The following is a 13922-nucleotide window of genomic DNA, read 5'->3' as shown; positions in this document are numbered from 1 at the left end:
GCACACATATAACAATGTACGCAAACAGCACACAGATCTATTATATAAATAATAAAAAATCAGAAAAAAAGGCAGAGAGACGATAGTGCAAGGAAGAGGTATATGAGGCAGTTAAAACCCTACCCAAAATTTGGGTTTGGGAGTTTGTAAAAAAAAAAAAAAAAAAAAACCTTGAGGTGTGCCTAGGTGGCTCCGGCAACGCCTTCCGCCCACTTCTTCAAAATAGAGGCGGCAACCCTCACGTCCAGCCTCAGAGGACGCCTAGCGCGCCCTGATGTGAGCCTTTTAAAACATTGTTTCTTATACAATATTTGGTTTTGTACTGATAAGAGGAAAGGGTGTACGTTGACACATCGTATTTTGACATATTGCCGGCTCGGGTTTCTCGTAGGAAGGTATTATGCGTGATGTACATGATGGTTTCTGGATTATCGACGAGGCTGTTGAACATTTGCATGGCTTCCTTTTGTAAGGCCTGGCCACTGGAGAGAGCAGAAGCCGTTATAATTGACGGCATAAGATTAAGACCTAGTTTGGGAGTGAGGTGCTTAAAAAAAAAACACCTATGAAAAAAAGCTGTGAGGGTTTTAGGTGTTTGGTAAATTGAAAAAAATGGCTTATTTTGGAAGCTGCTGTGAGAATAAGCTGAAATCAAAGGAAAAAGCTGAAGCTGCTATTTGTAGCTTTGGAAAACTGGCTTTTTTTTCAAAGCACACAGAGCTACAGTGCTCCTTTAATGAAAAGACCCACTATCAGACTACTTTTTTTTCCAAAAGCTTTTTTACAAAAAAGTTTACCAAACGCTCTGCTGATTTATTTTACAGCCGCTTATTCTCACAGCACAGCTGTTTATTCTTACAACAGTTTTTTTCAAAGCACAACAATACCAAACCAGCCCTAAGGGTGGCTCCAGACGTGGTAACTTACCAGGGGCAGATGCATTAAGGAGCAGGGGTCAGTTGACCCTTCGAACTTAAGTGAATATTTAGGATAACTTGAATGCTGATCATCCGAACTTCGGTGAATGTTCATAGATGATTTGGGTGATGCCCTTTTAAATGTTGAAGTTGCCATTCATATATGCCCTTCAACTGGTTGATAAAATGCATTAGAGAGGTGTTGCCCCTTTACAGTCTAGTCTTAATATTATTTACCTCTGACTTGTTTGTTGGTTATGATTACAATGGTAAGCAGAAAAAAAAAGAACCAAGTAAAAAATTATCCAAAAATACAAAGTAAATGAAATGGTGATCTCAGAGAATAACAAAGCTTCATCATTCTTGGACCCCTTTACAGTCTAGTCTTAATATTATTTACCTCTGACTTGTTTGTTGGTTATGATTACAATGGTAAGCAGAAAAAAAAAGAACCAAGTAAAAAATTATCCAAAAATACAAAGTAAATGAAATGGTGATCTCAGAGAATAACAAAGCTTCATCATTCTTGGACAAACATATTAATGAGATGCAATGATGTTAGTGTGTTAAGATAAGTGTGTTTCTTTGTTAAGCATTCACATGGGAATAGCCTTGGAACATGTTAGTTACCCACGCAAATGGGGCATTAATAAGTGTGTAGTATGCCTTTTCCAAATAACTTCAGACCTACCAAGACTCGATGAAATGACGATATGCATGCTATTTCTGTTAAAAAATAATTTATTACTAACCCCCATAATATTATTTCCTTGATCCGCCGCTGACTTACAATACTTTGCTCAGTGCCTATTCTCAGTTTGTTAGCTTAGATGCAGCTTATTTTGTTGTTCATAGAATGAAAGAGGCTGGGATTAGTCCAGATGTCATTACATACAATTCTTTGTTATCTGGCGCCACCAGGAATTGCTTGTTATCACAATCCATGGATCTGTTTGAGGAAATGTTATGAGCCGGCATACATCCTAATTTATGGAGTTACAATATTCTGATGCATTGTTTCTTTAAGTTAGGAAAACCTGATGAAGCCAACAGAGTATTTCAAGATATTTTACGTACCAATCTCACTCCCCATCCGGCTACGTTCAACATAATGATCAACGGCCTTTGTAAAAATGAATACATTGATACTGCTCTTATGTTGTTTAGGAATTTGTAACATCGTGGATTTGTTCCCCAGTTAGTTATTGGATATATGTCAACAATCTGTGATAAATTTATATATGCTAATAAATAATAAATGTAAACAACTAATTAACAGTGTATGAACAATGAAATGATATTAAACAGAAATATTGAAGATCGAGGCTTGCGTGCCGCAATGTCCTTAAAGCATAAATTTCGTCTCTACTCAGTGCTTGTAGTTCTACGGACGTCTGCTTCACCAGGATTCAAATTCTAGCACCGGAAAACTGACTTATGGTGAATTTATGCGTGGTTCTCTTAGTAAGAAGGTTTAGGAATGTAGAAGAAGAATTTGATATTTTGTGTTTTAAATGTCATGGAGGTATATATAGCGGGATTATGAATGTTCACAAGAGGTATGAAAATGAGATCTGACTGTTGGGAGACATCTCTTCAGATGGGTGTTGTGCTCTCTGTGTTTTTTCATTGACTTCAGACTTCATATTTTTAGATAAGTCTGTTCAAAAGTAATTTAATTAAATTCGAAATTAATTAAAAAAATAATTATATATTAATTATCAACTAATTAGTACACCCCAAAACCCAACCCCAAGGTTGAGCCTAATTTCATTCTCAAAGGTCTATTACTCTAATCACCATCTATAAGAGACAAAACCTTATAAAGTGGGAAACCTTTTAGGAATGGCTAATGGCGACAATAAAATTTCAACTCAAAATTTCCAAAACTTGTGACGTACAATATTCTTATCCACGGGCTACGCAAGGCGCGCAGATTTGGGCCAGCAAGGAGAATGCTAAAGGAATACAGTTATGAAATGCTGCTTTAAGTTTAAGCAGTATGACGAAGGGCTTGAGATTATGTCAGAGATGAAGAGTAAAGGGTCTGCTTTTGATAGCTTTGCATGCGGCACAGACGTTGCTGCTTTAGTTAAGACTGGGAGGATAGAAGAGGCAAATGCTTGCATGGAACAGACAATGAGGAATGGCGTTGAACTCGATTTATCGGCTTATAACACTTCGCTTAATATGTATTGTAGAGAAGGTAAGTTTGAAGCTGCCTTTAAGTTGATGGATGAAATAGAGAATGGAGGTCTGGTGTGTGACAAGTATACCCACACAATTATAATTGATGGAATGTGTAAGGCTGGTAATATTATCGGTGCTGAACAACGTTTACAGTATATGAAAACGATGGGCTTCCGGGAAAACTTGGTTGCCCTCAACTGCATGATTGATGGCTTGTGTAAACCTGGTCAAATTGATCGTGCGATGGAAATGTACAAATCGATGGAGACTAAAGATTCTTTTACCTACACTTCCTTGGTGCACAATCTTTGCAAGGCAGCGAGGTTCCGTTGTGCATCGAAGCTTATGATGAAATGTTTAAGAGATGGCAAGAAAATACTCAGGGCTACCCAACGAGCTGTCCTTGACGGTCTTCGTAGTACGGGGTATACAGATGAACCAAGGAAGCGTCGGTGGAAAATTCAAGTGGCTCGAATATTACCTTAGAAACTGGCTATGCTTTTGCTGCTGGAAAGTAAGTATCATCCTATTTGGATTGGCATTTTGGACAGCACCCCTCTTGTAGTTATACTCTGTAAACATCAGTTGTTTGGGACTGGTAAGCTTGTTCTACCCGGCATCGATTATTAACGGTGAAGAGTAATGTTGAATCTGAAAGGAAGCCGGCTAACTGCCCTGCCACTGCCTTGCGTTGCTTATCTGACAGTGGTTCCGCCGGCGTGCATAACAGAAAGACACTACTTGTAGTAAACACACTACTTCCCCTATTCATGTATGACTGAAAACATTTCTCAAATTCAACTCAGTCAAGCTGGTTCTTAAGTTGACGCACCCACTGTAAGATCCCACATCGTCCGGGGAAGAGGAGGTGATGTGCCTTATATGTACATGCCCACCTCCCTCTGCGGACTGGGATGTGACACCCACTGTGAGTTTCTGTTCTTATACCAACTGATTTAATACATCTTCTTTGAGTAATAACTCATTATAGTTTGTTCATTATCATCACATGTATATCTCACCATTGTGCATAAGAAATAAACTCGACTTGCTCGCAATCTCGCCATTGGAATCCTTAACAGAGATACTTTCGTTTAGGGTTTGACAGACTTTGGGTCTTCAAGTTCAACTAGGAAAAGTTTGTCATTATCTCGAATCACTTCTATTGAGTCAATTTCCGCTCCTCCTTCATCTGTAACCAATATATTTCCTGAATCAAATCCAAACTTTACACCTGTTTAAGATCATGAAATTAACATGTTAGAATCTCATACAACGTACATTTGCCAAATACGTATTTCCATTTGGTGTAAATATATTAAGCATGCATCCATATGGATCATTTCCACCTATAACAACATCAAGCATGATATATACAATTTCCTGCAATGTTTTGAGAAGAATCACAATCACTTAGCAGTTGATACTGGATTCCTGTTAATTAAATTACCTGCAATGTTTCGGAGTTCCTCTAGCGAACATGGCAATCTAATTACTCTACCAGCTTCCCTGCAACATGTTGTTTTCCTAACCATAGGATGGCCTCTGTATATGCTCACTCTTGGACAATTTACTCCATAGGATTCTCTCCCAGAATTACGCTCTCCATTCTTCATCAAGGGCACTTCATTTATTGTGCTGTCTGGAACTGTAATCCGGTGTCCAACCTCTCGTTTTTGTAGCATTTCGGTCAAACTTTGTGAAGGAAATAAGCAGTTCTGTGCATTGGTAACATCTGCACCGTTCATCACTAGCAAATTTACCATGTCTGCATTGTTTTCTTCCATGGCTATTTGTACGGCTGTTTTCCCAAGCTGATTCTTTGAGTCGACATTTAATCCCTGCTTCAAGAGTTCCTCCATTACGGTTAGATTATTTCTCTTGGCAGCAGTGCATAGAAGATCGCCAGCGGTGTATGGATCAGATATGGCTGCACAAAAGTAGAGACTTCGGAATATGGAATGGTGCTTTGATGCAATGGCATCCCATAACGCTGTGTTACCATTTGTATCTGCCGTGTACAGATTATAAAGACGTTGAGTTTAAGAACAGAAAATAGGAGTGACATACGGGAAAGCAAAACAGAGGTATATTAATTACCTCTTACATGTACGTTACAAGCATACTTCAGGAGTACCAAAACACATTCGTAGTGGCCTTTTGATGCTGCTATGTGCTGCAGGTGCATTAAAAGAAACAATTAATTCAATCTTGTCCTTCTATTTTATCATGCTACTTGTTTTAGCTACTGCTAGATAGGCTCATTGCTTAAACATATTACTGATATAGTTGTGAATATCTTCTGTTACAACGATGAACTAGCTCGTTTATCTTGTCAATGTTGTTCTTCTTGATTATATTTTGTCTGGCACTAACAGAACATCTAAATACTTGAGGCTAGAAAGGCATTGTATACCAGGGGAGTTCTTCCCTTGAAGTCTCCAATATCGGGATCCAACTTTGCCTTGAGAAGCTCATCAAGAAGAGTAGCATCGCCTTTGCTGGCAGCAGTCAACATGTTGAATGCCGCCTTTGGGTCATCACCTTCGTCCTCTCCACTCTCAACCAGTATTTCTCCGACTCTCAGATCCCTAAGCTTTTTGTGATGCTGCAATATAACATTTAGTCATTAATTCATTTCTTATTCTAGAAAGATATTTAACTTGATAATTATATACCATATATATATATATATATATAATTATATATGCTCGCTAACCTGGTTGAAGTTTTTAAGCATGTGTACTTTGTCCTCTGGTTTGGTCTGCATTGCTTCTACTAGGGCAGTGGTTTTTATTCTCAAGAGCTGTGACAGTGTTTTGGTTCGGTACGTAAAGGTTTGAGGTCTGCATAATTTACCAACTTCTATACCACAAAATGCAGTAACTTCTCCAACCATGTCTCCAGATTGCAAAGTCCCAACAGCTCGTTCTCTCTCCATCTCACAATCAATTATTTCCACTTCTCCAGAAACAATGATATAAACATCCTCCGGCGCTTCGCTTTGCAGCACAACATCTTCTCTAGGAGGTATGTACTCTGCCTTCATCTTCGCAACCTGATCAACCATCGATGCACTTATATAGTTAGAAGGATGCAAAGATTATTAGCACTTAAATCAGTTTTCCTTTTGCAAAGTGTTTTCTTCTTGTCCAAGAAAAGACATATTGGTCTTTTTCTAGAATTGCGATATACATATAGTTACGGCTTTTTAGTCCAAATGGTCCATGAGATTGACATAACCCCTCACTTTGGTCCCTGCTATTAATAGAAGTAGTCTCTGAGATTATCCACCGTCAATCATTTTGGTCATTTTTGTGAAAAATCTTCGTTAAATTGAGGAAATCAGTGGAAGTGGAGGAGTTGATTTGACAAATATACCCTCAATTTAACGGAGATTTTTCATTAACGTACCAAAATAATTGACGGCGGACAATCTCATAGACTACTTTTATCGATTTTAAATCTCATAAACCAAGGTGAAGAATTATGTCAATCTGAGGATCATTTTGGCTAAAAAATCTATATTTACCCTACCAGATGCAGAAGTGTTTCCCTTGAAACACCTCTGAAAAGATATACTTTTTCCACAATTGGCAAAAACAGATGTTGGCATATGCTTTTGCAAATGGATTTGGGAAACTGTTCAAGCATCTGCTGCTGGTTCAAGCTCTCCGCCTTAAATCTCAAGCAAATATATGCCAATATTTGGTCCCTCAGCCGTTGAGGCAACCGATTCCGGCACACAAAACTTGATGCTGCTTCAATGCTACTTCTCTGCACAACAATTAATCGAATTGATTGATTAAGCATCATTCAAACCGATATGTAATTTCCGTTGTTTTAGGCACGTAGTTTACTAGTCGTTGCAATTTAAGAACAATAGTTTACCTCAAATGCGCATTCAAAAGATTGACAAAATGAAGTCTGTCTTTGAATTGCAACAATTAGTAAACTACGTACGATCTTAAGTAACAAAATATGAAACCGTTGACCTAATTTTAATGTTGCTTACGAATTCCATGGTACGACGAGTGCCTTCAACAACCAAGTTGGTCATGTTGCCGATCAAGTAAGCAGTGAGGCCAAGGTTGAAGAGCATGTAGAAAATAATGAAGATCATTTCGACGTTGTTAACTGCGTGGAGATCACCGTAGCCGACGGTGCTCATGGTGGTCATAGACCAGTATAGGGCTGAGATGTATCGGATCCAGAGGCCTGTTTCTCTGAAATTTGGAAACACAGTTCCAATCCACGTCTTCCCTCGGTGTGGATATCGATCTGCGAGCAGGTAGTACAGGCATCCAGCACAGTGTACTGAAAACACTGTTACCTGTAGAATGGCAATCCGTCTCATAACTATTTCAGTCTTTAGTTTTTTGGATTTTACGTTTGATTGAGGATATACATACGGAATAAATGAGAGATGAACAAAAACGGAGAAATAAAGGTGACAGGAAATGTATGGGATGGTACATACACAAAATGCAATTAAAAACCAAAAACTGAAAACAATTTTAAATTCTTTTTTAACCCCGAAAAGATAGCATTCGATTTGTTTCATACATTCTCATTCACTCTCCCTCCTCCCACCCACCTAGACCTGGCAAACTGGGTGTTTGTCGTGTTCGTGTCATATCCGTTATCTCAGCGGATTTTGTTGTGTCAAACTCATTATCTTAACACGTTCTTAATAGGTCATCCGATAATGACCGGACTCATTAATGGTTTGTGAGGTTTCATGTCGGGTTAATACGTCATGCAAGACATTGTCGTGCCTAATGTCTCGACCTGTCAAATAGGGTTGTGTTCGTGTCTTTTATGTGTCATACTTGTTATCTTAATGAGTTTTTAACGTGTAACCCAATAACGGCCTGAACTATTAACATGTTCTTAGTGGGGAACCCAATAATGACCAGACTCGTTAATGGATTGACCGAGTACCTGTTATTTTTTTGTCGTTTTGTGTCAGGTTAACAGGTCGTACAAGAAATTATTAGACCTACTCCCACCCCATGCTCTACCCTTTTTTATCCTTCCCTTGGCCCCCTCCCAATATATTTTTCTTCTATCACAACAAAAAATAAAATAATTATCAAATGACGCTTAGTTGCATTGGTTTTCTTACTAAAACACCTATACAATATATTGTATAGTGTTTAATTGTATTTCTAAATTTTATTACTTATGTATGTTAAAACTTGCACGATGCATTCGATTTTCATTTAAAAAAAATGATTAAACTTTAAGTAAAAATGATTAGGTTTGAGAGGAAAAAAACATTAAGTGCTAAATACTTACAGATAAAAGCCTTGCACATCTGACCCAAAAATAGCTAAACCTGATATCCTTTTCAAGTCTGCCAAAGAAGATATATGATGCATGTGATTGAGTCACAAATTTTTAATGGAATTAAGATGAGGTTATATATATAATTACACACACACACACACACACATATGTATATGGTCAGGATTAGGAGACACACGCTTTTTTAACACACATTTTTTTAGGATTCACTTCATAATTTTTTTTAACGATTCGAACTGTTTATATTTTAAATTATTATTGCAAAAATTTAGATAAATCTAAAACCATTAAAACATTCACTTGTAGCAAAGAAAATGAGTGGTTTTACACACTGAAATGACTACCATTTAATCCTGATCAATGATTTTAGATTTGGGTGATTTCTGATAAATATGATCTTTGAGTAAAGACCTAAAATAAAGACAGATTTAGATTGTTGAAAAAAAATTACGAAATAAGTCTCACAAAACTTGGTTAAAATGTATCACCCGATCCTAAACCATGCATATATATTACACATATAGAGGCAAATATATATGTACGGAAAACCAACCTTGTGAAGAGTTGCTTTGCTCGTCTTAGTCGCCAGAATCTGAGCAATCCCAATAGAGAGTAAGAGGCACTCAATTTGTTTTTTCCCAGTGCTAAAAAAAGTGCCTCAAATGGCAGTGTTGATGCCAAATCCATCAAAAACCATGTCGTAAGGTATCTGTATATATTTTAAGAATTAAGTAATCATCTTTTTGTTATATCATTTGTAGTTAAATCTTAATTAATGTATTACAATATACATACAATTAGTGATTAATATTCTGAATTTTGTACGAAAATAAGTTTGGAAAGGTTTCAATAAAATCAGATGAAATTTTGAAATTTTTGGAATTCTTTCCACATTTCAGTTTTCATCCGATTCTTCGGAAATATTCGATTTTCGATCGGACTTTTTCAAGTCAGATTGAAATTTCCAATCCAAGTTTCACCAAAGTCATGATGGAAGCATAATATTTTTTAGTACGTGAAATAAAGAAGAGCATATCCATGTAGTGCGGGAATCATATTCCTACATTGGAAATGCATTTCTCACGCCACTTTTCTCTACTTCTACACACTTTTGATTATTTTTTTCTATTTCTTAATTTATTTAGTTTGAAAATCAGAAATGAACATAGCTATGTAGGGAAAAAAAATAGTCATGCAAAAATCACCTTCTTCGAAGTTCAAACATACAAAGAAGCGAACAAATAGTATTCGAGTGTCCTCTTTTCTTAATTGGATAGAAAGTAGCTTTCAAATGTCATCCCCAGAGATTTTTTTAGTATGTCGAGAATACGGTCCGGTATATCAAATATAATAATATAATTAGATGTAAACTTAAAAACAAAAAATCAACTAATTGTTTATATCACCTGGTATACCAGACTGTGTTTCTCGACTTTTTCTTTTTCCTTTTTCCCTTTAAATAAAGTGAGGATTCTATTATGTATTATTACTTGTGCTGAATATTGAAATTTGCTCTAATTTATCACTATATATTATTGAATTTAATTAACTAATGATGAAATTAGAAGCCAACCAATGAATTAATTAACCAACCTCATGGCGATTTTTTTAGAGTCATGAACAAGTAACTGAGTTCTTGGATCAACATATGCGACGAAGAATGTCAAGATAATATCTGCGCCAAAAAATAGATCGACGACGTTGTCTGCAATGTATAGTGGCCTGCTTTTGGACGTGTTAAGAAATGCAACCTCAAAAGGGTAAACCCACGCCGAGTATGCCACCAGAACCACCATGAATGTTTCCCAACACCTGCATTCATAAATTGGTCACTAAAAATGCAACTACGTGACAACTTTTGTAACTGTTCTCGTTCATTCATGGATAAATCGCTATTGTTTTTTGTCGAAAAACATACATACATACATAAACACGTACACTTATTTATTTTATTTTCTTCATTCATCTATAAAAATTCCCGTTTAGTGCCGCTCATGCACCGCTTAGGTGTTAAACAGCTGATCATTGTCCGGATTAATTTGTATTAGAGAAATGATATAAATGATGATACAAGTATATAGTAAAAGTAATATTTTTGCTAAGTAAATATTATTTGACCTTGTTGTTTAGGAGAGATTTTTCAATGTAAGTGAATACCGCCTAATACACCAAGTTTTACAAAACAATTGATTAGACACTTGAAAACCGATTATTTTGTAACAGTACCGGAGTGCGATTCGTTACCATATTGACGAACCCATGCTTCATAATTCAGCCGACCAAAAAAACCAGAAAAAGCAGAAAAAAAAGAAAAGAAAAGAAAAAACAGAAAGAAAAAGACAAGCTACCTGTATCTTGAATCCATGGGAGAGACAATCCATCCATTTGACTGGATAGGAGTTTGGTTGTAACTCGAAGCACCCAAGGGAGGAAGGATAAGCTTTGAAATGTTTCTTAAATCAAGCTCCGACGAAGACGACGACGACGAAGGGTTCACGTTTTCATGACTTTTTTTATGCTGCTGCAGCTGCTGGTGGTGCTGCTCAAGCGTATGATTATTCCAGCTGCAGACCTTCTTCATGTTGTAAGAGGCAGCTGCTGCTGGTTGGTGATACGGATGATCAAGATTCTTGTGGGGATTAAACTTCAAAAACTCCATTAATATATGTACCTAAAACTCTTACGTTCAACTCCAAAATATGAGTTGATTTGTACAGCAAAGGGGAAGTGGGGGTGGACCGTGGTCCGGATGGAGTGATTCTGGAAGGCGTGGGACGCGATGAGTAAATGGAAGAATATTGGAGAAAGTAGTGGCATCTGAATATGATATGATTATTGTGGATGTGGGAGATTGGAAAGCAGGTGGTGGTCCTTTCAATCAAACTACAAGCAGAAGTAGTGGCCCCGGGGCAGAACAACAATTTTTTTTTTACCTCTTTAGGTAGATTCGACTGTATAAATTTTTGCGTTTGATTTTGTACCATGTCTTCCGTTTATAATTTATTATATGTCATGTCGGCTGTCAACTAACTAACTCACTCCCCTTCCTCTTTCATCTGAGTTTGTGATCAACAGCAGAATATAAACTTACACAACCGGATTATACAATGATCATATGCGTGTTTGTGTGTGATGGGAACAAGTTTCTGGCACCTGAAGATGATTCATCATGCATTTTGATTACACCTCAAGTGGACGTGGGGTACGTCGCCGCCCAAGAATATTTCTTCAATAATTGCAAAAACGAAAGAAAATCGAAAATTACAAAATACCGAAATTATCCTTAAAAACATAAAACTGTAATTTCAAGTTTCAACCCTTTAAACGACCAAAAAAAGCCAAGAACCACCTTACATCATGGGCAACGCCAATGAGTATTGCCCGTCTTGTCCTTGTCTTTTCAGAATGGTGCCCAATTACATCATGGGAAAAATCAGTAAGTATTGCTCGTCTTGTCAACACTATTCACTGCTAGAATCACTATTCACTATTCACGATTCACGATGGAAATCACGTTTCTTAGTTCTCTAATCTTACGTTAAGGGGTGTGATATTCACACATCTCATTTTACTTTTCACACATCTTTTTAATTTTCGACCGTCAGATCAGATGAATTGAAGAAGATCAACGGATAAAAATTATCAAGGAGTATGTGAGAAATAAAATAAAATGTATGGATAGCACTTCCTTATGTTAAAATCGAATTTAACGGCTAAAATATCCATGGTATTGAAACCACATCTGAATAATAATGCCAATTATGTGCGTTTTTTTTTTTTTGGGGTGGGGGTGGGGGTGGGTGTGGGATTGTGTGTGTGAGAACAATTAGGCCAACGTTTTTAGAGTAATGTTTTTCATGCTATGTTTTTGTACCACATTTTTATCCCTCTTTAGGTGGCATTGATGTGGACAATCATATCATTTAAAAAATTTGTAAAACCCAAGGAAATGAATAAGAAAGACTCCTCGTATACCACAATCATCATTTAATTAGTTTTTCTTAATTATTAGTTTATTAAATAATAAACTAAATTAAAAAATCTGATTAATTCAAATGATGTAGCTGTTTACATCAAATGCCACCTAAGATGATATGAAAATGTGGTACCAAAACATAGTATGAATATCATTACTCAAGTTTTTATTATGTTGGGATGAATAATAACTTGCCAACAATATAGGTTTTTTTTGGTAGATGAACAATAGTGCCAAAAATTAGGTGGATGTTACATACACGGTTCTCTTGTTAAGTATCTATCATGAATTTGAAAGGTAATAAATACCCAAAAGATTATGTGGCCAAAAGTAGAGCATCTCTCATTCACAATAATAATCACGCGATGCTAGAGTGATTATTTACTTATATTAAGTTTCGCAGACCACATGATATGATAGCTAATTGTTGGATTTATTTTTTTATAATTTAAATAAATAATTTAACTATCAAACGCTACGTAATGTGGTTTATAAAATATAGTATAAAAAAAATTGTCTCATACATACTATAATTAATATCCAATATAGTATAAAAAAAATTGTCTCATACATACTATAATTAATATCCATGTGATGTGAGGTGGTTGTTGTTCGAGAAGTTGAAAATAACTAATAAAAAAAAGTGAGGAGAAAAAATAAAAATGAAATGTTGCAGTTTTAATTTAATTAGGAATGTGATTGTGTAAATTTTAATATGTTGTGTTTAGTAGGGCTGGGTTTGGTTTTTTGTCAAAACCGAAACCGAATCGAAATTTCGGTTTGGTTCGGTTGGGTTCATTTTTTTCAATTTTTTCTTGGTTCGGTTTTTTTTTATTCGGTTTTCCTAGTTCGGTTTCGGTCTAGTTTCAGTTTTTTTTTTTTTTTTTTCCTTCTTTCTTTCTTTCTTTCCTCCAAAAAATGAAAAACAACAATCATAACATAAGATAGAAAATATGACTCAAGATTTTGTCATTTAGATACATATGTCAATGTGTCTATGCATGCTTCGCTATCTGCAATGAAAAGATACATGATCTTTTTCTGTTTGGGGAACCAAAGATTAGATTACATGTTTCCATCTCTCTAGGGATGGGCTCACGGTTTTTCAATATTCTTGAAGGAAGTTACTAATTAATCTAAAAACATAAAATCTCATAAAAGTCTCAAAATATGAAAATTTTTGAGTCTTCGAAAAATCCAAATTTAAACATCACACAATGAAAATAAACATTTAAAGTCCAACTAGAATCATCAATCAAGTTTAAGTCTTCAAAAAGTTCAAATTTAAACATTAAAGTTTAAGTCTTCAAAACGTCCAAATTTAAATATCACACAAGTCAAATAAACCTTCAAGGTTTCATCACTTCATGTCTTGCACAAATAAAATCTTCCAAGTCCTCAAGCTCAAGCTCAATGCTTAGGCGGCCTAGGAGGCAACATAGCACATTTCTTTGAGCTTCCATTTGCATTTCTACATACAAATAAAAAAAATAAAGAACATGATGTAAAGCAAGCATACAACATAGCAT

The 13922-nt window shown here is 36.0% G+C and overlaps 1 protein-coding gene and 1 pseudogene across 4 annotated transcripts; one reads left to right on the top strand and one right to left on the bottom strand.

The window, feature by feature from the left end:
* The first annotated feature begins 416 nt into the window (after nucleotides 1-416).
* On the top strand, nucleotides 417-3872 carry LOC103441937 (putative pentatricopeptide repeat-containing protein At4g17915; annotated as a pseudogene).
* On the bottom strand, nucleotides 3849-11564 carry LOC103441938 (potassium channel AKT2/3). 4 transcript variants are annotated; one of them, XM_029107387.2, is made up of 11 exons: nucleotides 10766-11564; nucleotides 10011-10229; nucleotides 8971-9126; nucleotides 8409-8466; nucleotides 7123-7440; nucleotides 6645-6884; nucleotides 5827-6165; nucleotides 5524-5715; nucleotides 5208-5283; nucleotides 4558-5118; nucleotides 3849-4341 (listed from the first exon to the last, which is right to left on the bottom strand). In XM_029107387.2, exons 1-11 carry the CDS (start codon nucleotides 11074-11076, stop codon nucleotides 4202-4204), a joined length of 2610 nt encoding a protein of 869 aa, XP_028963220.2. In that variant the 5' UTR covers nucleotides 11077-11564; the 3' UTR covers nucleotides 3849-4201. The 4 variants fall into 4 exon arrangements, with proteins under 4 accessions (XP_028963220.2, XP_028963221.2, XP_028963222.2 ...); XM_029107388.2 differs by having other exon boundaries at nucleotides 6690-6884; XM_029107389.2 differs by having other exon boundaries at nucleotides 8971-9009; nucleotides 10766-11298.
* Between the last annotated feature and the right edge of the window lie 2358 nt (nucleotides 11565-13922).

Source organism: Malus domestica, chromosome 08 (genome assembly GCF_042453785.1).
Source record: "Malus domestica chromosome 08, GDT2T_hap1".
NCBI classification, from domain to species: Eukaryota; Viridiplantae; Streptophyta; class Magnoliopsida; order Rosales; family Rosaceae; genus Malus; species Malus domestica.
Note: the sequence above shows the minus strand (reverse complement) of the source record. Positions and strands in the feature narration are given on the sequence as shown.